Here is a 26,198-nt window from a genome sequence, read left to right as displayed (position 1 = left end):
AGTGTGTTTGTGCACAGGGTCATGCACATGGGTGTGTGTGTGTGTGTGTGTGTGAGAGAGACAGAGAGCACGTGTCAGAGGCATGCAGATTGGCATCTCTGTGTGCTTTGTTCACGCGCAGGTGCCTTTGCATGGTGGTGGATGGGGAACCGGTCCTGGAGTCCTGAGACTAGGGATGCGGAGTGGACTGTGCTTGGCCGCCTGAGGAGGGAAGTGAGGACTACTGTTGGACTCACTGGAGATGGCATGGGGCTGGGCCTCTTGGGGCTGCAGGCACACAGACGGCATGGAGTCCAGGCTAGGGGCTTACCCAGACCCGCCAGAAGCACCGGTGCGAACAGCCTCACACAGGGCTGCCGGAAGGACAGTGGCCTCCAGGAAACCCCTAGTCGCATGGCCTCTGCTGGCACAACTCTCACGGGCCTTCCCTCTCCAGGAACAAGGTCTTGTAGCTCTCCGGAGGGCTGTAGCTGCCAGGTGCCCTCAACTGGAAGGTGACCCTGTGTCTGCTGGCCTGCTGGGTGCTGGTCTATGTCTGTGTCTGGAAGGGGTCAAGTCAACAGACACAGTGCTGCTGGGGGCGATGACGGGGCTCGGGCGCCACTATCTGATAGGGGGTGTGCAGACACGTCTGCCGGGGAACCACTGGTGCCACGGGAGGCGAGTGGATCAGGGCCACTGCCCGAGGAGGGGACAGGTTACTTCAATCAGTCCGCTTGATCCTCACTGCCTGGCTGGATAGGCCTCTCGGTGGCCTCCAAATCGAAGGCCAGCAGCCGTCCCCACTCACAGTGTAGGGATTAGATTTTCCTCCATTATCACCTTTAGTTGTAGGAGTTTTGTAGGTGACCTTGATCAGATTAAGAAAGTCTGTTTGTAGTCCTAGGTTTCCAAGAGTTTTTAAGATAGTGGTTCTCGAATATCGTCAAATGCTTTTGCGGCATCTATCCAAATGATCATATGGTTTTTCTCCTGTGTTTTCTTCATGTGATGAATAACGCTGGTTGAAGATATTTTAATGCATAACCAATCCTTCATTCTTGGGATAGATCTTTTTTGGTCCTAATGCTTTATATATTGCTGGATTAATTTTGCTAACATTTCATTTTTTTTTGCTTAATGAAGAATATTGTTCTATAATTTTCTTTTCTTGCAGTGTCTTCATCCAATTTTGGTATTGTGGAAGGCTGGCCCCGTAATGATTTGAGAACTGTTAAATCTCCTCTATGAAAGAATTTGTATGGGTTTGGTGATATTTCTCCTTTATGTATTTCATAGGATTCACTACTTAAGTCACATGGGCCTGGAGTTTTCTGTTCCAAATCTTTGATAGACCTAGGGATTATCTAGGGTTTTCACTTTCTTTTTGAGTTAGTTTTGGGAATTTTGGTCATTCAAGGAATTTGTTGATTTCATCTATTTTTGCAAATGTTTTTGGCTTTCCTCTTTTTACATTTATTTATTTATTTTAATTGGAGGCTCATTACTTTACAATATTGTTCTGGTTTTTGCCATACATTGACATGAGTCAGCCATGTGTGTACATGTGTCCCACATTCTGAATCCCACTCCCACTTCCCTCCCTATCCAATTCCTCAGGGTCATCCCGGTGCACCGGCCCTGAGCGCCCTGTCTCACGCATCGAACCTGGACTGACGATCTATTTCTCGTGTGGTAATATACATGTTTCAATGCGATTGTCTCAAATCATCCCACCCTCGCCTTCTCCCAAACAGCCCAACAGCCTGTTCTTTATCTCGGTGTCTCTTTTGCTGTCTTGCATATAGGGTCATCCTTACCATCTTTCTAAATTCGACATATATGCATTACTATACCGTATTGGCGTTTTTCTTTGTGACTTACTTCACCCTGTATAAAAGGCTCCAGTTTCATCCACCTCGTTAGAGCTGATTCCAGTGTGTTCTTTTTAATAGCCATCCAACCATCTCATCCTCCATCGTCCCCTTATCTTCCTGCCTTCAATCGTTCCCAGCATTAGGGGCTTTGCCAGTGAGTCACCTCTTCAAATCAGGTGGCCAAAGTGTTGGAGCTTTCATTTTAAAAGAAATCAGTTAAAACGCATAAATTGGAAAGAAAGAAAGAAATGTGTATTTATTTACAGACAAAATGATTGTCTATGGATGAAGTCCAGTGGGACGTAGAAAAGAGCTATTACAATTAATTAGTGAGTAGAGCAAGGTTTCAGGGTTCACGGATACCCTTGAGAGGACTTGGACTGCAAGGAGAACAGACCAGTCAATCCTAAAGGAAGTCAACCCTGAATATTCATTGGACGGACTCATGCTGATCCTGAAGCTCCTATACTTTGGCTACCTGATGTGAAGGGCCAACTACCTGGAAGAGACCCTGATGCTGGGGAAGACTGAAGGCAACAGGAGAAGGGGGAGACAGAGGATGAGATGGGTAGATAGCATAACCCACTCAATGGACATGAACTGGAGTAAATTCCAGGAGATAGTGGAGGACAAAGGAGTCTGGTATGCTACAGTCCATGGGGGCACAAATAGTTGGCCATGAATTATAGACTGAAGAAACAACATCCTTCAGGTGTTAAATGAAAAGTGAAAAGTGCACTTGCTCTGTGGAGTCCAACTCCTTGCAAGCCCATGAATTGTAGCCTGCAAGCTCCACTGTCCAGGATTTCTCCAGGCAAAAATACTGGAGTGGATTGCCATTACCTTCTCCAGAGGATATTCACAACCCGGAGTTTGAACCCGGTCTACCACACTGCAGGCAGATTCTTTACCATCTGAGCCACCAGGGAAGGCCTCTGGTAACTCTTAACATTTAATATAACTATAAAATCATAAAATACTCCAAAATTATTACCGAATGACAGTATACAACTTTCTTATTCTCCCACTTCTTACATTGTCTTCAATTACGTTGTAGTCCTCGAACACTTGGATCTCAGAACCTCCCCTCCAACTGAAAGACACATGCAGTATGAGGAAGTGCAGAAGCTAAAAATAAAGTCAGAGACAGCACAAAAGCTCAGTTTTATTTTCCGCAGTTAACAATCACCAAACAACTATGTAGACACTGAGCCCCAAAAAGCAGCACAGACATAAGATGAAGCCCGATCAAAGTACTGCAGAAAGCAACGCCCTGGGGAACGACGCCTGAAGCTAGGGCACATAGGCTAGGTTTAAACCCCTCTTCTGTGCCGAGAAACACGGCCCCCAAAGTGCTGCAAGGACCGCATCACCAGGGAAAGCTGCTCCAGACAGAAGACGATGGAGTTCTGGAGCAGGCCAGGGTCTTCAGCAGTCAATCGGCTGAAAGGGAGGGAAAATGTCATTCAACTTTCCTCCGAGAAGGAGGAAGAGGAGCACGTCCTCCCTCTGTTCCCGCACTCCGACAAGCCCAGAGCACCACACTTTTCCTTTAGGCTTAACCGTCCATTATGGCTCCTCCTGGGCCCAGACTGGCCTTGGCCACCACCCACCACCCACCACCCTCTCCCCGGCCCTGGACCCCTTTAGAACTCACAGAACCAGCATGCGGCCATCAACGTCGAGCTCCTTCCGAATCGGCCCTCGCAGTTGGGTAGGTACAGTCAGGAAGTGGCGGGCAAGGCCCGCATCCACGTGTGATGCGAAAGGCACAGTGAGGCTGCTGGTGGACAGGAGGTTAAGGCACCAACCGCATTTCTCATTTTGCCTGTACGTCGGGATCCCTGCCCACTGAGACCCGCTTTCTCCCACAAGGAGGCCGCCTAGAAAGTCCGGACCTCTCAGCCTATACCCTGAGTTACACCCCGGCTATCACTGCACGACCCTCTGGGACCCTTCAGGTTGCTTTTCCTCACCACCATCCACACTATTCATTTTGCCTGTACGACAGGCTCCCTGCTCACGGAAACACGCATTCTACCACAAGGCCACTGGCAGACACCGTGGATATCACCTCCCGACTCTCTGGTTCCTTTCAGGGTGCTTTTCCTCACTGTCTTCCCCTCACAGCCAGACCACCCCTCACCCATATCCTCCAGCCCCCCAGAGTACGCTCCTCCTACACTTTAGCACCACTTGTAACCGTCCCCCCACCCCGCCCCCGCCCCCGCCAAACCACCCCTAGCTCACATCCTGGCCCCCGCGGCCGCCTGGCCCGCTGGGGTTCCTGGAATAGGATACAACTGGACGGCTCGATTACTCAGAACTGCGGCTCCAGGTGGAGTATCTCCACCAGGCCCTGGAGCGTGTGATGGCCCCGGGATGTGCGGAATGGCAGCAGCTGCACCACCTGACTCTCCTGCAGCGCTGGGGCCTCTGGGACCAGCCAGGTCACCAGCGCCTCCATGAACTCCACGGCTGACGGCATCACCAGGGCCAGCTGGGTCGTCAGGGTCATCCTGGCCACCAGCACCACCCGGCTGGCTGCAGCTACCACGTGCTGTGCCCACTGCAAATTCCACGGCACCTGGGTGTTCATCGGCTGCCCTGCTGGCTCCTCCACCGTGCGCGTCGGACTCCATCTTGAACCCTCTCCCGCTCCCTCCGCAGCCGGAAAGACTGAACCCTCCCTACAGAACCCAGGCGTGTACTGCGACCTGCAGCTCAGCATAGGCAGAGCGCCTGTGCACACTCACCCTGGTCCTGCCTCTCGATTGGTTCCCACCGAACATTCGTTCCCGCGATGACTGCAGGCTCTCGGGCAATGGACGCCCCCGGCTAAAATTTCATGCGTTAGTGTGCCGTGTCGCCCCCTTCCGCCTGTGCGGACACACACCCATGTGGTCTGGGTGCTCTAAGTCAGCCCTGCCTTGGCCCGGAGACCTGGTAAACGGCTTAGTGGTGATGCCTCTGGGGGTGTGTGTGTGTGGGGGGGTGGGGAGCAGCTCCTTAGTGCGCATGGTCAGGCAGACACTGCCACACTCTGCAGCGCACGTGACTGTTTCTGGTCCAAGCCTGCAAACCCCAAGTGAGCCCTGGTCCCTGTGCACCTCCAAGTCTGTGCCGTTGCCAACCTGGCCACGCTCACAGGTGACCATCCTGCTGAGCGCAGATCCTTGTCATCAACTTCCAGAAGGCAGTGGGGCCCCTTGGTGTCACGCCTGGTCTGTCCCTCTGGTGTCCCACACGTAGCTGACGTGTGCATTTGTGTGTCTCTAGGTAGGTGCAACACATGGGCATCTGCCTGTCCATGTCTGTGTGTGTGTGTGTGCCCGAGAAAGATAGGCAGTGCCTATGCACAGGTGCTAGCACATGTGTGTGTACCTGTGTGTGAGAGAGCATGTGGTCAGGTGCATGCACATGGGAGTATAAGTGTGTTTGTGCACAGGGTCATGCACATGGGGGGGGTGTGTCTGTGTGTGAGAGACAGAGAGCACGTGTCAGAGGCATGCAGATTGGCATCTCTGTGTGCTTTGTTCACGCGCAGGTGCCTTTGCATGGTGGTGGATGGGGAACCGGTCCTGGAGTCCTGAGACTAGGGATGCGGAGTGGACTGTGCTTGGCCGCCTGAGGAGGGAAGCGAGGACTACTGTTGGACTCACTGGAGATGGCATGGGGCTGGGCCTCTTGGGGCTGCAGGCACACAGACGGCATGGAGTCCAGGCTAGGGGCTTACCCAGACCCGCCAGAAGCACCGGTGCGAACAGCCTCACACAGGGCTGCCGGAAGGACAGTGGCCTCCAGGAAACCCCTAGTCGCATGGCCTCTGCTGGCACAACTCTCACGGGCCTTCCCTCTCCAGGAACAAGGTCTTGTAGCTCTCCGGAGGGCTGTAGCTGCCAGGTGCCCTCAACTGGAAGGTGACCCTGTGTCTGCTGGCCTGCTGGGTGCTGGTCTATGTCTGTGTCTGGAAGGGGTCAAGTCAACAGACACAGTGCTGCTGGGGGCGATGACGGGGCTCGGGCGCCACTATCTGATAGGGGGTGTGCAGACACGTCTGCCGGGGAACCACTGGTGCCACGGGAGGCGAGTGGATCAGGGCCACTGCCCGAGGAGGGGACAGGTTACTTCAATCAGTCCGCTTGATCCTCACTGCCTGGCTGGATAGGCCTCTCGGTGGCCTCCAAATCGAAGGCCAGCAGCCGTCCCCACCCACAGTGTAGGGATTAGATTTTCCTCCATTATCACCTTTAGTTGTAGGAGTTTTGTAGGTGACCTTGATCAGATTAAGAAAGTCTGTTTGTAGTCCTAGGTTTCCAAGAGTTTTTAAGATAGTGGTTCTCGAATATCGTCAAATGCTTTTGCGGCATCTATCCAAATGATCATATGGTTTTTCTCCTGTGTTTTCTTCATATGATGAATAACGCTGGTTGAAGATATTTTAATGCATAACCAATCCTTCATTCTTGGGATAGATCTTTTTTGGTCCTAATGCTTTATATATTGCTGGATTAATTTTGCTAACATTTCATTTTTTTTTTGCTTAATGAAGAATATTGTTCTATAATTTTCTTTTCTTGCAGTGTCTTCATCCAATTTTGGTATTGTGGAAGGCTGGCCCCATAATGATTTGAGAACTGTTAAATCTCCTCTATGAAAGAATTTGTATGGGTTTGGTGATATTTCTCCTTTATGTATTTCATAGGATTCACTACTTAAGTCACATGGGCCTGGAGTTTTCTGTTCCAAATCTTTGATAGACCTAGGGATTATCTAGGGTTTTCACTTTCTTTTTGAGTTAGTTTTGGGAATTTTGGTCATTCAAGGAATTTGTTGATTTCATCTATTTTTGCAAATGTTTTTGGCTTTCCTCTTTTTACATTTATTTATTTATTTTAATTGGAGGCTCATTACTTTACAATATTGTTCTGGTTTTTGCCATACATTGACATGAGTCAGCCATGTGTGTACATGTGTCCCACATTCTGAATCCCACTCCCACTTCCCTCCCTATCCAATTCCTCAGGGTCATCCCGGTGCACCGGCCCTGAGCGCCCTGTCTCACGCATCGAACCTGGACTGACGATCTATTTCTCGTGTGGTAATATACATGTTTCAATGCGATTGTCTCAAATCATCCCACCCTCGCCTTCTCCCAAACAGCCCAACAGCCTGTTCTTTATCTCGGTGTCTCTTTTGCTGTCTTGCATATAGGGTCATCCTTACCATCTTTCTAAATTCGACATATATGCATTACTATACCGTATTGGCGTTTTTCTTTGTGACTTACTTCACCCTGTATAAAAGGCTCCAGTTTCATCCACCTCGTTAGAGCTGATTCCAGTGTGTTCTTTTTAATAGCCATCCAACCATCTCATCCTCCATCGTCCCCTTATCTTCCTGCCTTCAATCGTTCCCAGCATTAGGGGCTTTGCCAGTGAGTCACCTCTTCAAATCAGGTGGCCAAAGTGTTGGAGCTTTCATTTTAAAAGAAATCAGTTAAAACGCATAAATTGGAAAGAAAGAAAGAAATGTGTATTTATTTACAGACAAAATGATTGTCTATGGATGAAGTCCAGTGGGACGTAGAAAAGAGCTATTACAATTAATTAGTGAGTAGAGCAAGGTTTCAGGGTTCACGGATACCCTTGAGAGGACTTGGACTGCAAGGAGAACAGACCAGTCAATCCTAAAGGAAGTCAACCCTGAATATTCATTGGACGGACTCATGCTGATCCTGAAGCTCCTATACTTTGGCTACCTGATGTGAAGGGCCAACTACCTGGAAGAGACCCTGATGCTGGGGAAGACTGAAGGCAACAGGAGAAGGGGGAGACAGAGGATGAGATGGGTAGATAGCATAACCCACTCAATGGACATGAACTGGAGTAAATTCCAGGAGATAGTGGAGGACAAAGGAGTCTGGTATGCTACAGTCCATGGGGGCACAAATAGTTGGCCATGAATTATAGACTGAAGAAACAACATCCTTCAGGTGTTAAATGAAAAGTGAAAAGTGCACTTGCTCTGTGGAGTCCAACTCCTTGCAAGCCCATGAATTGTAGCCTGCAAGCTCCACTGTCCAGGATTTCTCCAGGCAAAAATACTGGAGTGGATTGCCATTACCTTCTCCAGAGGATATTCACAACCCGGAGTTTGAACCCGGTCTACCACACTGCAGGCAGATTCTTTACCATCTGAGCCACCAGGGAAGGCCTCTGGTAACTCTTAACATTTAATATAACTATAAAATCATAAAATACTCCAAAATTATTACCGAATGACAGTATACAACTTTCTTATTCTCCCACTTCTTACATTGTCTTCAATTACGTTGTAGTCCTCGAACACTTGGATCTCAGAACCTCCCCTCCAACTGAAAGACACATGCAGTATGAGGAAGTGCAGAAGCTAAAAATAAAGTCAGAGACAGCACAAAAGCTCAGTTTTATTTTCCGCAGTTAACAATCACCAAACAACTATGTAGACACTGAGCCCCAAAAAGCAGCACAGACATAAGATGAAGCCCGATCAAAGTACTGCAGAAAGCAACGCCCTGGGGAACGACGCCTGAAGCTAGGGCACATAGGCTAGGTTTAAACCCCTCTTCTGTGCCGAGAAACACGGCCCCCAAAGTGCTGCAAGGACCGCATCACCAGGGAAAGCTGCTCCAGACAGAAGACGATGGAGTTCTGGAGCAGGCCAGGGTCTTCAGCAGTCAATCGGCTGAAAGGGAGGGAAAATGTCATTCAACTTTCCTCCGAGAAGGAGGAAGAGGAGCACGTCCTCCCTCTGTTCCCGCACTCCGACAAGCCCAGAGCACCACACTTTTCCTTTAGGCTTAACCGTCCATTATGGCTCCTCCTGGGCCCAGACTGGCCTTGGCCACCACCCACCACCCACCACCCTCTCCCCGGCCCTGGACCCCTTTAGAACTCACAGAACCAGCATGCGGCCATCAACGTCGAGCTCCTTCCGAATCGGCCCTCGCAGTTGGGTACGTACAGTCAGGAAGTGGCGGGCAAGGCCCGCATCCACGTGTGATGCGAAAGGCACAGTGAGGCTGCTGGTGGACAGGAGGTTAAGGCACCAACCGCATTTCTCATTTTGCCTGTACGTCGGGATCCCTGCCCACTGAGACCCGCTTTCTCCCACAAGGAGGCCGCCTAGAAAGTCCGGACCTCTCAGCCTATACCCTGAGTTACACCCCGGCTATCACTGCACGACCCTCTGGGACCCTTCAGGTTGCTTTTCCTCACCACCATCCACACTATTCATTTTGCCTGTACGACAGGCTCCCTGCTCACGGAAACACGCATTCTACCACAAGGCCACTGGCAGACACCGTGGATATCACCTCCCGACTCTCTGGTTCCTTTCAGGGTGCTTTTCCTCACTGTCTTCCCCTCACAGCCAGACCACCCCTCACCCATATCCTCCAGCCCCCCAGAGTACGCTCCTCCTACACTTTAGCACCACTTGTAACCGTCCCCCCACCCCGCCCCCGCCCCCGCCAAACCACCCCTAGCTCACATCCTGGCCCCCGCGGCCGCCTGGCCCGCTGGGGTTCCTGGAATAGGATACAACTGGACGGCTCGATTACTCAGAACTGCGGCTCCAGGTGGAGTATCTCCACCAGGCCCTGGAGCGTGTGATGGCCCCGGGATGTGCGGAATGGCAGCAGCTGCACCACCTGACTCTCCTGCAGCGCTGGGGCCTCTGGGACCAGCCAGGTCACCAGCGCCTCCATGAACTCCACGGCTGACGGCATCACCAGGGCCAGCTGGGTCGTCAGGGTCATCCTGGCCACCAGCACCACCCGGCTGGCTGCAGCTACCACGTGCTGTGCCCACTGCAAATTCCACGGCACCTGGGTGTTCATCGGCTGCCCTGCTGGCTCCTCCACCGTGCGCGTCGGACTCCATCTTGAACCCTCTCCCGCTCCCTCCGCAGCCGGAAAGACTGAACCCTCCCTACAGAACCCAGGCGTGTACTGCGACCTGCAGCTCAGCATAGGCAGAGCGCCTGCGCACACTCACCCTGGTCCTGCCTCTCGATTGGTTCCCACCGAACATTCGTTCCCGCGATGACTGCAGGCTCTCGGGCAATGGACGCCCCCGGCTAAAATTTCATGCGTTAGTGTGCCGTGTCGCCCCCTTCCGCCTGTGCGGACACACACCCATGTGGTCTGGGTGCTCTAAGTCAGCCCTGCCTTGGCCCGGAGACCTGGTAAACGGCTTAGTGGTGATGCCTCTGGGGGTGTGTGTGTGTGGGGGGGGTGGGGAGCAGCTCCTTAGTGCGCATGGTCAGGCAGACACTGCCACACTCTGCAGCGCACGTGACTGTTTCTGGTCCAAGCCTGCAAACCCCAAGTGAGCCCTGGTCCCTGTGCACCTCCAAGTCTGTGCCGTTGCCAACCTGGCCACGCTCACAGGTGACCATCCTGCTGAGCGCAGATCCTTGTCATCAACTTCCGGAAGGCAGTGGGGCCCCTTGGTGTCACGCCTGGTCTGTCCCTCTGGTGTCCCACACGTAGCTGACGTGTGCATTTGTGTGTCTCTAGGTAGGTGCAACACATGGGCATCTGCCTGTCCATGTCTGTGTGTGTGTGTGTGCCCGAGAAAGATAGGCAGTGCCTATGCACAGGTGCTAGCACATGTGTGTGTACCTGTGTGTGAGAGAGCATGTGGTCAGGTGCATGCACATGGGAGTATAAGTGTGTTTGTGCACAGGGTCATGCACATGGGGGGTGTGTCTGTGTGTGAGAGACAGAGAGCACGTGTCAGAGGCATGCAGATTGGCATCTCTGTGTGCTTTGTTCACGCGCAGGTGCCTTTGCATGGTGGTGGATGGGGAACCGGTCCTGGAGTCCTGAGACTAGGGATGCGGAGTGGACTGTGCTTGGCCGCCTGAGGAGGGAAGCGAGGACTACTGTTGGACTCACTGGAGATGGCATGGGGCTGGGCCTCTTGGGGCTGCAGGCACACAGACGGCATGGAGTCCAGGCTAGGGGCTTACCCAGACCCGCCAGAAGCACCGGTGCGAACAGCCTCACACAGGGCTGCCGGAAGGACAGTGGCCTCCAGGAAACCCCTAGTCGCATGGCCTCTGCTGGCACAACTCTCACGGGCCTTCCCTCTCCAGGAACAAGGTCTTGTAGCTCTCCGGAGGGCTGTAGCTGCCAGGTGCCCTCAACTGGAAGGTGACCCTGTGTCTGCTGGCCTGCTGGGTGCTGGTCTATGTCTGTGTCTGGAAGGGGTCAAGTCAACAGACACAGTGCTGCTGGGGGCGATGACGGGGCTCGGGCGCCACTATCTGATAGGGGGTGTGCAGACACGTCTGCCGGGGAACCACTGGTGCCACGGGAGGCGAGTGGATCAGGGCCACTGCCCGAGGAGGGGACAGGTTACTTCAATCAGTCCGCTTGATCCTCACTGCCTGGCTGGATAGGCCTCTCGGTGGCCTCCAAATCGAAGGCCAGCAGCCGTCCCCACCCACAGTGTAGGGATTAGATTTTCCTCCATTATCACCTTTAGTTGTAGGAGTTTTGTAGGTGACCTTGATCAGATTAAGAAAGTCTGTTTGTAGTCCTAGGTTTCCAAGAGTTTTTAAGATAGTGGTTCTCGAATATCGTCAAATGCTTTTGCGGCATCTATCCAAATGATCATATGGTTTTTCTCCTGTGTTTTCTTCATATGATGAATAACGCTGGTTGAAGATATTTTAATGCATAACCAATCCTTCATTCTTGGGATAGATCTTTTTTGGTCCTAATGCTTTATATATTGCTGGATTAATTTTGCTAACATTTCATTTTTTTTTGCTTAATGAAGAATATTGTTCTATAATTTTCTTTTCTTGCAGTGTCTTCATCCAATTTTGGTATTGTGGAAGGCTGGCCCCATAATGATTTGAGAACTGTTAAATCTCCTCTATGAAAGAATTTGTATGGGTTTGGTGATATTTCTCCTTTATGTATTTCATAGGATTCACTACTTAAGTCACATGGGCCTGGAGTTTTCTGTTCCAAATCTTTGATAGACCTAGGGATTATCTAGGGTTTTCACTTTCTTTTTGAGTTAGTTTTGGGAATTTTGGTCATTCAAGGAATTTGTTGATTTCATCTATTTTTGCAAATGTTTTTGGCTTTCCTCTTTTTACATTTATTTATTTATTTTAATTGGAGGCTCATTACTTTACAATATTGTTCTGGTTTTTGCCATACATTGACATGAGTCAGCCATGTGTGTACATGTGTCCCACATTCTGAATCCCACTCCCACTTCCCTCCCTATCCAATTCCTCAGGGTCATCCCGGTGCACCGGCCCTGAGCGCCCTGTCTCACGCATCGAACCTGGACTGACGATCTATTTCTCGTGTGGTAATATACATGTTTCAATGCGATTGTCTCAAATCATCCCACCCTCGCCTTCTCCCAAACAGCCCAACAGCCTGTTCTTTATCTCGGTGTCTCTTTTGCTGTCTTGCATATAGGGTCATCCTTACCATCTTTCTAAATTCGACATATATGCATTACTATACCGTATTGGCGTTTTTCTTTGTGACTTACTTCACCCTGTATAAAAGGCTCCAGTTTCATCCACCTCGTTAGAGCTGATTCCAGTGTGTTCTTTTTAATAGCCATCCAACCATCTCATCCTCCATCGTCCCCTTATCTTCCTGCCTTCAATCGTTCCCAGCATTAGGGGCTTTGCCAGTGAGTCACCTCTTCAAATCAGGTGGCCAAAGTGTTGGAGCTTTCATTTTAAAAGAAATCAGTTAAAACGCATAAATTGGAAAGAAAGAAAGAAATGTGTATTTATTTACAGACAAAATGATTGTCTATGGATGAAGTCCAGTGGGACGTAGAAAAGAGCTATTACAATTAATTAGTGAGTAGAGCAAGGTTTCAGGGTTCACGGATACCCTTGAGAGGACTTGGACTGCAAGGAGAACAGACCAGTCAATCCTAAAGGAAGTCAACCCTGAATATTCATTGGACGGACTCATGCTGATCCTGAAGCTCCTATACTTTGGCTACCTGATGTGAAGGGCCAACTACCTGGAAGAGACCCTGATGCTGGGGAAGACTGAAGGCAACAGGAGAAGGGGGAGACAGAGGATGAGATGGGTAGATAGCATAACCCACTCAATGGACATGAACTGGAGTAAATTCCAGGAGATAGTGGAGGACAAAGGAGTCTGGTATGCTACAGTCCATGGGGGCACAAATAGTTGGCCATGAATTATAGACTGAAGAAACAACATCCTTCAGGTGTTAAATGAAAAGTGAAAAGTGCACTTGCTCTGTGGAGTCCAACTCCTTGCAAGCCCATGAATTGTAGCCTGCAAGCTCCACTGTCCAGGATTTCTCCAGGCAAAAATACTGGAGTGGATTGCCATTACCTTCTCCAGAGGATATTCACAACCCGGAGTTTGAACCCGGTCTACCACACTGCAGGCAGATTCTTTACCATCTGAGCCACCAGGGAAGGCCTCTGGTAACTCTTAACATTTAATATAACTATAAAATCATAAAATACTCCAAAATTATTACCGAATGACAGTATACAACTTTCTTATTCTCCCACTTCTTACATTGTCTTCAATTACGTTGTAGTCCTCGAACACTTGGATCTCAGAACCTCCCCTCCAACTGAAAGACACATGCAGTATGAGGAAGTGCAGAAGCTAAAAATAAAGTCAGAGACAGCACAAAAGCTCAGTTTTATTTTCCGCAGTTAACAATCACCAAACAACTATGTAGACACTGAGCCCCAAAAAGCAGCACAGACATAAGATGAAGCCCGATCAAAGTACTGCAGAAAGCAACGCCCTGGGGAACGACGCCTGAAGCTAGGGCACATAGGCTAGGTTTAAACCCCTCTTCTGTGCCGAGAAACACGGCCCCCAAAGTGCTGCAAGGACCGCATCACCAGGGAAAGCTGCTCCAGACAGAAGACGATGGAGTTCTGGAGCAGGCCAGGGTCTTCAGCAGTCAATCGGCTGAAAGGGAGGGAAAATGTCATTCAACTTTCCTCCGAGAAGGAGGAAGAGGAGCACGTCCTCCCTCTGTTCCCGCACTCCGACAAGCCCAGAGCACCACACTTTTCCTTTAGGCTTAACCGTCCATTATGGCTCCTCCTGGGCCCAGACTGGCCTTGGCCACCACCCACCACCCACCACCCTCTCCCCGGCCCTGGACCCCTTTAGAACTCACAGAACCAGCATGCGGCCATCAACGTCGAGCTCCTTCCGAATCGGCCCTCGCAGTTGGGTACGTACAGTCAGGAAGTGGCGGGCAAGGCCCGCATCCACGTGTGATGCGAAAGGCACAGTGAGGCTGCTGGTGGACAGGAGGTTAAGGCACCAACCGCATTTCTCATTTTGCCTGTACGTCGGGATCCCTGCCCACTGAGACCCGCTTTCTCCCACAAGGAGGCCGCCTAGAAAGTCCGGACCTCTCAGCCTATACCCTGAGTTACACCCCGGCTATCACTGCACGACCCTCTGGGACCCTTCAGGTTGCTTTTCCTCACCACCATCCACACTATTCATTTTGCCTGTACGACAGGCTCCCTGCTCACGGAAACACGCATTCTACCACAAGGCCACTGGCAGACACCGTGGATATCACCTCCCGACTCTCTGGTTCCTTTCAGGGTGCTTTTCCTCACTGTCTTCCCCTCACAGCCAGACCACCCCTCACCCATATCCTCCAGCCCCCCAGAGTACGCTCCTCCTACACTTTAGCACCACTTGTAACCGCCCCCCCACCCCGCCCCCGCCCCCGCCAAACCACCCCTAGCTCACATCCTGGCCCCCACGGCCGCCTGGCCCGCTGGGGTTCCTGGAATAGGATACAACTGGACGGCTCGATTACTCAGAACTGCGGCTCCAGGTGGAGTATCTCCACCAGGCCCTGGAGCGTGTGATGGCCCCGGGATGTGCGGAATGGCAGCAGCTGCACCACCTGACTCTCCTGCAGCGCTGGGGCCTCTGGGACCAGCCAGGTCACCAGCGCCTCCATGAACTCCACGGCTGACGGCATCACCAGGGCCAGCTGGGTCGTCAGGGTCATCCTGGCCACCAGCACCACCCGGCTGGCTGCAGCTACCACGTGCTGTGCCCACTGCAAATTCCACGGCACCTGGGTGTTCATCGGCTGCCCTGCTGGCTCCTCCACCGTGCGCGTCGGACTCCATCTTGAACCCTCTCCCGCTCCCTCCGCAGCCGGAAAGACTGAACCCTCCCTACAGAACCCAGGCGTGTACTGCGACCTGCAGCTCAGCATAGGCAGAGCGCCTGTGCACACTCACCCTGGTCCTGCCTCTCGATTGGTTCCCACCGAACATTCGTTCCCGCGATGACTGCAGGCTCTCGGGCAATGGACGCCCCCGGCTAAAATTTCATGCGTTAGTGTGCCGTGTCGCCCCCTTCCGCCTGTGCGGACACACACCCATGTGGTCTGGGTGCTCTAAGTCAGCCCTGCCTTGGCCCGGAGACCTGGTAAACGGCTTAGTGGTGATGCCTCTGGGGGTGTGTGTGTGTGTGGGGGGGTGGGGAGCAGCTCCTTAGTGCGCATGGTCAGGCAGACACTGCCACACTCTGCAGCGCACGTGACTGTTTCTGGTCCAAGCCTGCAAACCCCAAGTGAGCCCTGGTCCCTGTGCACCTCCAAGTCTGTGCCGTTGCCAACCTGGCCACGCTCACAGGTGACCATCCTGCTGAGCGCAGATCCTTGTCATCAACTTCCGGAAGGCAGTGGGGCCCCTTGGTGTCACGCCTGGTCTGTCCCTCTGGTGTCCCACACGTAGCTGACGTGTGCATTTGTGTGTCTCTAGGTAGGTGCAACACATGGGCATCTGCCTGTCCATGTCTGTGTGTGTGTGTGTGCCCGAGAAAGATAGGCAGTGCCTATGCACAGGTGCTAGCACATGTGTGTGTACCTGTGTGTGAGAGAGCATGTGGTCAGGTGCATGCACATGGGAGTATAAGTGTGTTTGTGCACAGGGTCATGCACATGGGGGGGTGTGTCTGTGTGTGAGAGACAGAGAGCACGTGTCAGAGGCATGCAGATTGGCATCTCTGTGTGCTTTGTTCACGCGCAGGTGCCTTTGCATGGTGGTGGATGGGGAACCGGTCCTGGAGTCCTGAGACTAGGGATGCGGAGTGGACTGTGCTTGGCCGCCTGAGGAGGGAAGCGAGGACTACTGTTGGACTCACTGGAGATGGCATGGGGCTGGGCCTCTTGGGGCTGCAGGCACACAGACGGCATGGAGTCCAGGCTAGGGGCTTACCCAGACCCGCCAGAAGCACCGGTGCGAACAGCCTCACACAGGGCTGCCGGAAGGACAGTGGCCTCCAGGAAACCCCTAGTCGCATGGCCTCTGCTGGCACAACTCTCACGGGCCTTCCCTCTCCAGGAACAAGGTCTTGTAGCTCTCCGGAGGGCTGTAGCTGCCAGGTGCCCTCAACTGGAAGGTGACCCTGTGTCTGCTGGCCTGCTGGGTGCTGGTCTATGTCTGTGTCTGGAAGGGGTCAAGTCAACAGACACAGTGCTGCTGGGGGCGATGACGGGGCTCGGGCGCCACTATCTGATAGGGGGTGTGCAGACACGTCTGCCGGGGAACCACTGGTGCCACGGGAGGCGAGTGGATCAGGGCCACTGCCCGAGGAGGGGACAGGTTACTTCAATCAGTCCGCTTGATCCTCACTGCCTGGCTGGATAGGCCTCTCGGTGGCCTCCAAATCGAAGGCCAGCAGCCGTCCCCACCCACAGTGTAGGGATTAGATTTTCCTCCATTATCACCTTTAGTTGTAGGAGTTTTGTAGGTGACCTTGATCAGATTAAGAAAGTCTGTTTGTAGTCCTAGGTTTCCAAGAGTTTTTAAGATAGTGGTTCTCGAATATCGTCAAATGCTTTTGCGGCATCTATCCAAATGATCATATGGTTTTTCTCCTGTGTTTTCTTCATATGATGAATAACGCTGGTTGAAGATATTTTAATGCATAACCAATCCTTCATTCTTGGGATAGATCTTTTTTGGTCCTAATGCTTTATATATTGCTGGATTAATTTTGCTAACATTTCATTTTTTTTTTTGCTTAATGAAGAATATTGTTCTATAATTTTCTTTTCTTGCAGTGTCTTCATCCAATTTTGGTATTGTGGAAGGCTGGCCCCATAATGATTTGAGAACTGTTAAATCTCCTCTATGAAAGAATTTGTATGGGTTTGGTGATATTTCTCCTTTATGTATTTCATAGGATTCACTACTTAAGTCACATGGGCCTGGAGTTTTCTGTTCCAAATCTTTGATAGACCTAGGGATTATCTAGGGTTTTCACTTTCTTTTTGAGTTAGTTTTGGGAATTTTGGTCATTCAAGGAATTTGTTGATTTCATCTATTTTTGCAAATGTTTTTGGCTTTCCTCTTTTTACATTTATTTATTTATTTTAATTGGAGGCTCATTACTTTACAATATTGTTCTGGTTTTTGCCATACATTGACATGAGTCAGCCATGTGTGTACATGTGTCCCACATTCTGAATCCCACTCCCACTTCCCTCCCTATCCAATTCCTCAGGGTCATCCCGGTGCACCGGCCCTGAGCGCCCTGTCTCACGCATCGAACCTGGACTGACGATCTATTTCTCGTGTGGTAATATACATGTTTCAATGCGATTGTCTCAAATCATCCCACCCTCGCCTTCTCCCAAACAGCCCAACAGCCTGTTCTTTATCTCGGTGTCTCTTTTGCTGTCTTGCATATAGGGTCATCCTTACCATCTTTCTAAATTCGACATATATGCATTACTATACCGTATTGGCGTTTTTCTTTGTGACTTACTTCACCCTGTATAAAAGGCTCCAGTTTCATCCACCTCGTTAGAGCTGATTCCAGTGTGTTCTTTTTAATAGCCATCCAACCATCTCATCCTCCATCGTCCCCTTATCTTCCTGCCTTCAATCGTTCCCAGCATTAGGGGCTTTGCCAGTGAGTCACCTCTTCAAATCAGGTGGCCAAAGTGTTGGAGCTTTCATTTTAAAAGAAATCAGTTAAAACGCATAAATTGGAAAGAAAGAAAGAAATGTGTATTTATTTACAGACAAAATGATTGTCTATGGATGAAGTCCAGTGGGACGTAGAAAAGAGCTATTACAATTAATTAGTGAGTAGAGCAAGGTTTCAGGGTTCACGGATACCCTTGAGAGGACTTGGACTGCAAGGAGAACAGACCAGTCAATCCTAAAGGAAGTCAACCCTGAATATTCATTGGACGGACTCATGCTGATCCTGAAGCTCCTATACTTTGGCTACCTGATGTGAAGGGCCAACTACCTGGAAGAGACCCTGATGCTGGGGAAGACTGAAGGCAACAGGAGAAGGGGGAGACAGAGGATGAGATGGGTAGATAGCATAACCCACTCAATGGACATGAACTGGAGTAAATTCCAGGAGATAGTGGAGGACAAAGGAGTCTGGTATGCTACAGTCCATGGGGGCACAAATAGTTGGCCATGAATTATAGACTGAAGAAACAACATCCTTCAGGTGTTAAATGAAAAGTGAAAAGTGCACTTGCTCTGTGGAGTCCAACTCCTTGCAAGCCCATGAATTGTAGCCTGCAAGCTCCACTGTCCAGGATTTCTCCAGGCAAAAATACTGGAGTGGATTGCCATTACCTTCTCCAGAGGATATTCACAACCCGGAGTTTGAACCCGGTCTACCACACTGCAGGCAGATTCTTTACCATCTGAGCCACCAGGGAAGGCCTCTGGTAACTCTTAACATTTAATATAACTATAAAATCATAAAATACTCCAAAATTATTACCGAATGACAGTATACAACTTTCTTATTCTCCCACTTCTTACATTGTCTTCAATTACGTTGTAGTCCTCGAACACTTGGATCTCAGAACCTCCCCTCCAACTGAAAGACACATGCAGTATGAGGAAGTGCAGAAGCTAAAAATAAAGTCAGAGACAGCACAAAAGCTCAGTTTTATTTTCCGCAGTTAACAATCACCAAACAACTATGTAGACACTGAGCCCCAAAAAGCAGCACAGACATAAGATGAAGCCCGATCAAAGTACTGCAGAAAGCAACGCCCTGGGGAACGACGCCTGAAGCTAGGGCACATAGGCTAGGTTTAAACCCCTCTTCTGTGCCGAGAAACACGGCCCCCAAAGTGCTGCAAGGACCGCATCACCAGGGAAAGCTGCTCCAGACAGAAGACGATGGAGTTCTGGAGCAGGCCAGGGTCTTCAGCAGTCAATCGGCTGAAAGGGAGGGAAAATGTCATTCAACTTTCCTCCGAGAAGGAGGAAGAGGAGCACGTCCTCCCTCTGTTCCCGCACTCCGACAAGCCCAGAGCACCACACTTTTCCTTTAGGCTTAACCGTCCATTATGGCTCCTCCTGGGCCCAGACTGGCCTTGGCCACCACCCACCACCCACCACCCTCTCCCCGGCCCTGGACCCCTTTAGAACTCACAGAACCAGCATGCGGCCATCAACGTCGAGCTCCTTCCGAATCGGCCCTCGCAGTTGGGTACGTACAGTCAGGAAGTGGCGGGCAAGGCCCGCATCCACGTGTGATGCGAAAGGCACAGTGAGGCTGCTGGTGGACAGGAGGTTAAGGCACCAACCGCATTTCTCATTTTGCCTGTACGTCGGGATCCCTGCCCACTGAGACCCGCTTTCTCCCACAAGGAGGCCGCCTAGAAAGTCCGGACCTCTCAGCCTATACCCTGAGTTACACCCCGGCTATCACTGCACGACCCTCTGGGACCCTTCAGGTTGCTTTTCCTCACCACCATCCACACTATTCATTTTGCCTGTACGACAGGCTCCCTGCTCACGGAAACACGCATTCTACCACAAGGCCACTGGCAGACACCGTGGATATCACCTCCCGACTCTCTGGTTCCTTTCAGGGTGCTTTTCCTCACTGTCTTCCCCTCACAGCCAGACCACCCCTCACCCATATCCTCCAGCCCCCCAGAGTACGCTCCTCCTACACTTTAGCATCACTTGTAACCGCCCCCCCACCCCGCCCCCGCCCCCGCCAAACCACCCCTAGCTCACATCCTGGCCCCCGCGGCCGCCTGGCCCGCTGGGGTTCCTGGAATAGGATACAACTGGACGGCTCGATTACTCAGAACTGCGGCTCCAGGTGGAGTATCTCCACCAGGCCCTGGAGCGTGTGATGGCCCCGGGATGTGCGGAATGGCAGCAGCTGCACCACCTGACTCTCCTGCAGCGCTGGGGCCTCTGGGACCAGCCAGGTCACCAGCGCCTCCATGAACTCCACGGCTGACGGCATCACCAGGGCCAGCTGGGTCGTCAGGGTCATCCTGGCCACCAGCACCACCCGGCTGGCTGCAGCTACCACGTGCTGTGCCCACTGCAAATTCCACGGCACCTGGGTGTTCATCGGCTGCCCTGCTGGCTCCTCCACCGTGCGCGTCGGACTCCATCTTGAACACTCTCCCGCTCCCTCCGCAGCCGGAAAGACTGAACCCTCCCTACAGAACCCAGGCGTGTACTGCGACCTGCAGCTCAGCATAGGCAGAGCGCCTGTGCACACTCACCCTGGTCCTGCCTCTCGATTGGTTCCCACCGAACATTCGTTCCCGCGATGACTGCAGGCTCTCGGGCAATGGACGCCCCCGGCTAAAATTTCATGCGTTAGTGTGCCGTGTCGCCCCCTTCCGCCTGTGCGGACACACACCCATGTGGTCTGGGTGCTCTAAGTCAGCCCTGCCTTGGCCCGGAGACCTGGTAAACGGCTTAGTGGTGATGCCTCTGGGGGTGTGTGTGTGGGGGGGGGGGGTGGGGAGCAGCTCCTTAGTGCGCATGGTCAGGCAGACACTGCCACACTCTGCAGCGCACGTGACTGTTTCTGGTCCAAGCCTGCAAACCCCAAGTGAGCCCTGGTCCCTGTGCACCTCCAAGTCTGTGCCGTTGCCAACCTGGCCACGCTCACAGGTGACCATCCTGCTGAGCGCAGATCCTTGTCATCAACTTCCGGAAGGCAGTGGGGCCCCTTGGTGTCACGCCTGGTCTGTCCCTCTGGTGTCCCACACGTAGCTGACGTGTGCATTTGTGTGTCTCTAGGTAGGTGCAACACATGGGCATCTGCCTGTCCATGTCTGTGTGTGTGTGTGTGCCCGAGAAAGATAGGCAGTGCCTATGCACAGGTGCTAGCACATGTGTGTGTACCTGTGTGTGAGAGAGCATGTGGTCAGGTGCATGCACATGGGAGTATAAGTGTGTTTGTGCACAGGGTCATGCACATGGGGGGGTGTGTCTGTGTGTGAGAGACAGAGAGCACGTGTCAGAGGCATGCAGATTGGCATCTCTGTGTGCTTTGTTCACGCGCAGGTGCCTTTGCATGGTGGTGGATGGGGAACCGGTCCTGGAGTCCTGAGACTAGGGATGCGGAGTGGACTGTGCTTGGCCGCCTGAGGAGGGAAGCGAGGACTACTGTTGGACTCACTGGAGATGGCATGGGGCTGGGCCTCTTGGGGCTGCAGGCACACAGACGGCATGGAGTCCAGGCTAGGGGCTTACCCAGACCCGCCAGAAGCACCGGTGCGAACAGCCTCACACAGGGCTGCCGGAAGGACAGTGGCCTCCAGGAAACCCCTAGTCGCATGGCCTCTGCTGGCACAACTCTCACGGGCCTTCCCTCTCCAGGAACAAGGTCTTGTAGCTCTCCGGAGGGCTGTAGCTGCCAGGTGCCCTCAACTGGAAGGTGACCCTGTGTCTGCTGGCCTGCTGGGTGCTGGTCTATGTCTGTGTCTGGAAGGGGTCAAGTCAACAGACACAGTGCTGCTGGGGGCGATGACGGGGCTCGGGCGCCACTATCTGATAGGGGGTGTGCAGACACGTCTGCCGGGGAACCACTGGTGCCACGGGAGGCGAGTGGATCAGGGCCACTGCCCGAGGAGGGGACAGGTTACTTCAATCAGTCCGCTTGATCCTCACTGCCTGGCTGGATAGGCCTCTCGGTGGCCTCCAAATCGAAGGCCAGCAGCCGTCCCCACCCACAGTGTAGGGATTAGATTTTCCTCCATTATCACCTTTAGTTGTAGGAGTTTTGTAGGTGACCTTGATCAGATTAAGAAAGTCTGTTTGTAGTCCTAGGTTTCCAAGAGTTTTTAAGATAGTGGTTCTCGAATATCGTCAAATGCTTTTGCGGCATCTATCCAAATGATCATATGGTTTTTCTCCTGTGTTTTCTTCATATGATGAATAACGCTGGTTGAAGATATTTTAATGCATAACCAATCCTTCATTCTTGGGATAGATCTTTTTTGGTCCTAATGCTTTATATATTGCTGGATTAATTTTGCTAACATTTCATTTTTTTTTGCTTAATGAAGAATATTGTTCTATAATTTTCTTTTCTTGCAGTGTCTTCATCCAATTTTGGTATTGTGGAAGGCTGGCCCCATAATGATTTGAGAACTGTTAAATCTCCTCTATGAAAGAATTTGTATGGGTTTGGTGATATTTCTCCTTTATGTATTTCATAGGATTCACTACTTAAGTCACATGGGCCTGGAGTTTTCTGTTCCAAATCTTTGATAGACCTAGGGATTATCTAGGGTTTTCACTTTCTTTTTGAGTTAGTTTTGGGAATTTTGGTCATTCAAGGAATTTGTTGATTTCATCTATTTTTGCAAATGTTTTTGGCTTTCCTCTTTTTACATTTATTTATTTATTTTAATTGGAGGCTCATTACTTTACAATATTGTTCTGGTTTTTGCCATACATTGACATGAGTCAGCCATGTGTGTACATGTGTCCCACATTCTGAATCCCACTCCCACTTCCCTCCCTATCCAATTCCTCAGGGTCATCCCGGTGCACCGGCCCTGAGCGCCCTGTCTCACGCATCGAACCTGGACTGACGATCTATTTCTCGTGTGGTAATATACATGTTTCAATGCGATTGTCTCAAATCATCCCACCCTCGCCTTCTCCCAAACAGCCCAACAGCCTGTTCTTTATCTCGGTGTCTCTTTTGCTGTCTTGCATATAGGGTCATCCTTACCATCTTTCTAAATTCGACATATATGCATTACTATACCGTATTGGCGTTTTTCTTTGTGACTTACTTCACCCTGTATAAAAGGCTCCAGTTTCATCCACCTCGTTAGAGCTGATTCCAGTGTGTTCTTTTTAATAGCCATCCAACCATCTCATCCTCCATCGTCCCCTTATCTTCCTGCCTTCAATCGTTCCCAGCATTAGGGGCTTTGCCAGTGAGTCACCTCTTCAAATCAGGTGGCCAAAGTGTTGGAGCTTTCATTTTAAAAGAAATCAGTTAAAACGCATAAATTGGAAAGAAAGAAAGAAATGTGCATTTATTTACAGACAAAATGATTGTCTATGGATGAAGTCCAGTGGGACGTAGAAAAGAGCTATTACAATTAATTAGTGAGTAGAGCAAGGTTTCAGGGTTCACGGATACCCTTGAGAGGACTTGGACTGCAAGGAGAACAGACCAGTCAATCCTAAAGGAAGTCAACCCTGAATATTCATTGGACGGACTCATGCTGATCCTGAAGCTCCTATACTTTGGCTACCTGATGTGAAGGGCCAACTACCTGGAAGAGACCCTGATGCTGGGGAAGACTGAAGGCAACAGGAGAAGGGGGAGACAGAGGATGAGATGGGTAGATAGCATAACCCACTCAATGGACATGAACTGGAGTAAATTCCAGGAGATAGTGGAGGACAAAGGAGTCTGGTATGCTACAGTCCATGGGGGCACAAATAGTTGGCCATGAATTATAGACTGAAGAAACAACATCCTTCAGGTGTTAAATGAAAAGTGAAAAGTGCACTTGCTCTGTGGAGTCCAACTCCTTGCAAGCCCATGAATTGTAGCCTGCAAGCTCCACTGTCCAGGATTTCTCCAGGCAAAAATACTGGAGTGGATTGCCATTACCTTCTCCAGAGGATATTCACAACCCGGAGTTTGAACCCGGTCTACCACACTGCAGGCAGATTCTTTACCATCTGAGCCACCAGGGAAGGCCTCTGGTAACTCTTAACATTTAATATAACTATAAAATCATAAAATACTCCAAAATTATTACCGAATGACAGTATACAACTTTCTTATTCTCCCACTTCTTACATTGTCTTCAATTACGTTGTAGTCCTCGAACACTTGGATCTCAGAACCTCCCCTCCAACTGAAAGACACATGCAGTATGAGGAAGTGCAGAAGCTAAAAATAAAGTCAGAGACAGCACAAAAGCTCAGTTTTATTTTCCGCAGTTAACAATCACCAAACAACTATGTAGACACTGAGCCCCAAAAAGCAGCACAGACATAAGATGAAGCCCGATCAAAGTACTGCAGAAAGCAACGCCCTGGGGAACGACGCCTGAAGCTAGGGCACATAGGCTAGGTTTAAACCCCTCTTCTGTGCCGAGAAACACGGCCCCCAAAGTGCTGCAAGGACCGCATCACCAGGGAAAGCTGCTCCAGACAGAAGACGATGGAGTTCTGGAGCAGGCCAGGGTCTTCAGCAGTCAATCGGCTGAAAGGGAGGGAAAATGTCATTCAACTTTCCTCCGAGAAGGAGGAAGAGGAGCACGTCCTCCCTCTGTTCCCGCACTCCGACAAGCCCAGAGCACCACACTTTTCCTTTAGGCTTAACCGTCCATTATGGCTCCTCCTGGGCCCAGACTGGCCTTGGCCACCACCCACCACCCACCACCCTCTCCCCGGCCCTGGACCCCTTTAGAACTCACAGAACCAGCATGCGGCCATCAACGTCGAGCTCCTTCCGAATCGGCCCTCGCAGTTGGGTACGTACAGTCAGGAAGTGGCGGGCAAGGCCCGCATCCACGTGTGATGCGAAAGGCACAGTGAGGCTGCTGGTGGACAGGAGGTTAAGGCACCAACCGCATTTCTCATTTTGCCTGTACGTCGGGATCCCTGCCCACTGAGACCCGCTTTCTCCCACAAGGAGGCCGCCTAGAAAGTCCGGACCTCTCAGCCTATACCCTGAGTTACACCCCGGCTACCACTGCACGACCCTCTGGGACCCTTCAGGTTGCTTTTCCTCACCACCATCCACACTATTCATTTTGCCTGTACGACAGGCTCCCTGCTCACGGAAACACGCATTCTACCACAAGGCCACTGGCAGACACCGTGGATATCACCTCCCGACTCTCTGGTTCCTTTCAGGGTGCTTTTCCTCACTGTCTTCCCCTCACAGCCAGACCACCCCTCACCCATATCCTCCAGCCCCCCAGAGTACGCTCCTCCTACACTTTAGCACCACTTGTAACCGTCCCCCCACCCCGCCCCCGCCCCCGCCCCCGCCAAACCACCCCTAGCTCACATCCTGGCCCCCGCGGCCGCCTGGCCCGCTGGGGTTCCTGGAATAGGATACAACTGGACGGCTCGATTACTCAGAACTGCGGCTCCAGGTGGAGTATCTCCACCAGGCCCTGGAGCGTGTGATGGCCCCGGGATGTGCGGAATGGCAGCAGCTGCACCACCTGACTCTCCTGCAGCGCTGGGGCCTCTGGGACCAGCCAGGTCACCAGCGCCTCCATGAACTCCACGGCTGACGGCATCACCAGGGCCAGCTGGGTCGTCAGGGTCATCCTGGCCACCAGCACCACCCGGCTGGCTGCAGCTACCACGTGCTGTGCCCACTGCAAATTCCACGGCACCTGGGTGTTCATCGGCTGCCCTGCTGGCTCCTCCACCGTGCGCGTCGGACTCCATCTTGAACCCTCTCCCGCTCCCTCCGCAGCCGGAAAGACTGAACCCTCCCTACAGAACCCAGGCGTGTACTGCGACCTGCAGCTCAGCATAGGCAGAGCGCCTGCGCACACTCACCCTGGTCCTGCCTCTCGATTGGTTCCCACCGAACATTCGTTCCCGCGATGACTGCAGGCTCTCGGGCAATGGACGCCCCCGGCTAAAATTTCATGCGTTAGTGTGCCGTGTCGCCCCCTTCCGCCTGTGCGGACACACACCCATGTGGTCTGGGTGCTCTAAGTCAGCCCTGCCTTGGCCCGGAGACCTGGTAAACGGCTTAGTGGTGATGCCTCTGGGGGTGTGTGTGTGGGGGGGGGTGGGGAGCAGCTCATTAGTGCGCATGGTCAGGCAGACACTGCCACACTCTGCAGCGCACGTGACTGTTTCTGGTCCAAGCCTGCAAACCCCAAGTGAGCCCTGGTCCCTGTGCACCTCCAAGTCTGTGCCGTTGCCAACCTGGCCACGCTCACAGGTGACCATCCTGCTGAGCGCAGATCCTTGTCATCAACTTCCGGAAGGCAGTGG

General features: G+C 51.8%; 4 protein-coding genes across 10 annotated transcripts; all 4 read right to left on the bottom strand.

Moving 5' to 3' along the window:
* Nucleotides 1-2,991: 2,991 nt before the first annotated feature.
* Nucleotides 2,992-4,833, bottom strand: LOC133244074 (EKC/KEOPS complex subunit LAGE3-like). Of its 2 annotated transcripts, none has more exons than XM_061410760.1 (3): nt 4,158-4,833; nt 3,514-3,636; nt 2,992-3,299 (listed from the first exon to the last, which is right to left on the bottom strand). In XM_061410760.1, the coding sequence occupies exons 1-3, from the start codon at nt 4,496-4,498 to the stop codon at nt 3,170-3,172; spliced, it is 594 nt and encodes a 197-aa protein (XP_061266744.1). In that variant the 5' UTR covers nt 4,499-4,833; the 3' UTR covers nt 2,992-3,169. The 2 variants fall into 2 exon arrangements, with proteins under 2 accessions (XP_061266744.1, XP_061266743.1); XM_061410759.1 differs by having other exon boundaries at nt 3,514-3,639; nt 4,158-4,832.
* A 3,441-nt stretch (nt 4,834-8,274) lies between these two features.
* Nucleotides 8,275-10,117, bottom strand: LOC133244072 (EKC/KEOPS complex subunit LAGE3-like). Of its 3 annotated transcripts, none has more exons than XM_061410754.1 (3): nt 9,390-10,117; nt 8,797-8,919; nt 8,275-8,582 (listed from the first exon to the last, which is right to left on the bottom strand). In XM_061410754.1, the coding sequence occupies exons 1-3, from the start codon at nt 9,779-9,781 to the stop codon at nt 8,453-8,455; spliced, it is 645 nt and encodes a 214-aa protein (XP_061266738.1). In that variant the 5' UTR covers nt 9,782-10,117; the 3' UTR covers nt 8,275-8,452. The 3 variants fall into 3 exon arrangements, with proteins under 3 accessions (XP_061266738.1, XP_061266740.1, XP_061266739.1); XM_061410756.1 differs by having other exon boundaries at nt 9,441-10,115; XM_061410755.1 differs by having other exon boundaries at nt 8,797-8,922; nt 9,441-10,112.
* Nucleotides 10,118-13,555: 3,438 nt separating this feature from the next.
* On the bottom strand, nt 13,556-20,384 carry LOC133244070 (EKC/KEOPS complex subunit LAGE3-like). 2 transcript variants are annotated; one of them, XM_061410752.1, is made up of 5 exons: nt 19,956-20,384; nt 19,363-19,485; nt 14,722-19,148; nt 14,078-14,203; nt 13,556-13,863 (listed from the first exon to the last, which is right to left on the bottom strand). In XM_061410752.1, exons 1-3 carry the CDS (start codon nt 20,345-20,347, stop codon nt 19,019-19,021), a joined length of 645 nt encoding a protein of 214 aa, XP_061266736.1. In that variant the 5' UTR covers nt 20,348-20,384; the 3' UTR covers nt 13,556-13,863; nt 14,078-14,203; nt 14,722-19,018. The 2 variants fall into 2 exon arrangements, with proteins under 2 accessions (XP_061266736.1, XP_061266737.1); XM_061410753.1 differs by having other exon boundaries at nt 14,078-14,200.
* Nucleotides 20,385-24,124: 3,740 nt separating this feature from the next.
* Nucleotides 24,125-25,972, bottom strand: LOC133244069 (EKC/KEOPS complex subunit LAGE3-like). 3 transcript variants are annotated; one of them, XM_061410749.1, is made up of 3 exons: nt 25,246-25,972; nt 24,647-24,769; nt 24,125-24,432 (listed from the first exon to the last, which is right to left on the bottom strand). In XM_061410749.1, the coding sequence occupies exons 1-3, from the start codon at nt 25,635-25,637 to the stop codon at nt 24,303-24,305; spliced, it is 645 nt and encodes a 214-aa protein (XP_061266733.1). In that variant the 5' UTR covers nt 25,638-25,972; the 3' UTR covers nt 24,125-24,302. The 3 variants fall into 3 exon arrangements, with proteins under 3 accessions (XP_061266733.1, XP_061266735.1, XP_061266734.1); XM_061410751.1 differs by having other exon boundaries at nt 25,297-25,970; XM_061410750.1 differs by having other exon boundaries at nt 24,647-24,772; nt 25,297-25,967.
* Nucleotides 25,973-26,198: the final 226 nt, after the last annotated feature.

The sequence above is a fragment of the Bos javanicus genome, unplaced genomic scaffold (genome assembly GCF_032452875.1).
Source record: "Bos javanicus breed banteng unplaced genomic scaffold, ARS-OSU_banteng_1.0 tig00002911_1, whole genome shotgun sequence".
Classification (NCBI taxonomy): domain Eukaryota; kingdom Metazoa; phylum Chordata; class Mammalia; order Artiodactyla; family Bovidae; genus Bos; species Bos javanicus.
Note: the sequence above shows the minus strand (reverse complement) of the source record. Positions and strands in the feature narration are given on the sequence as shown.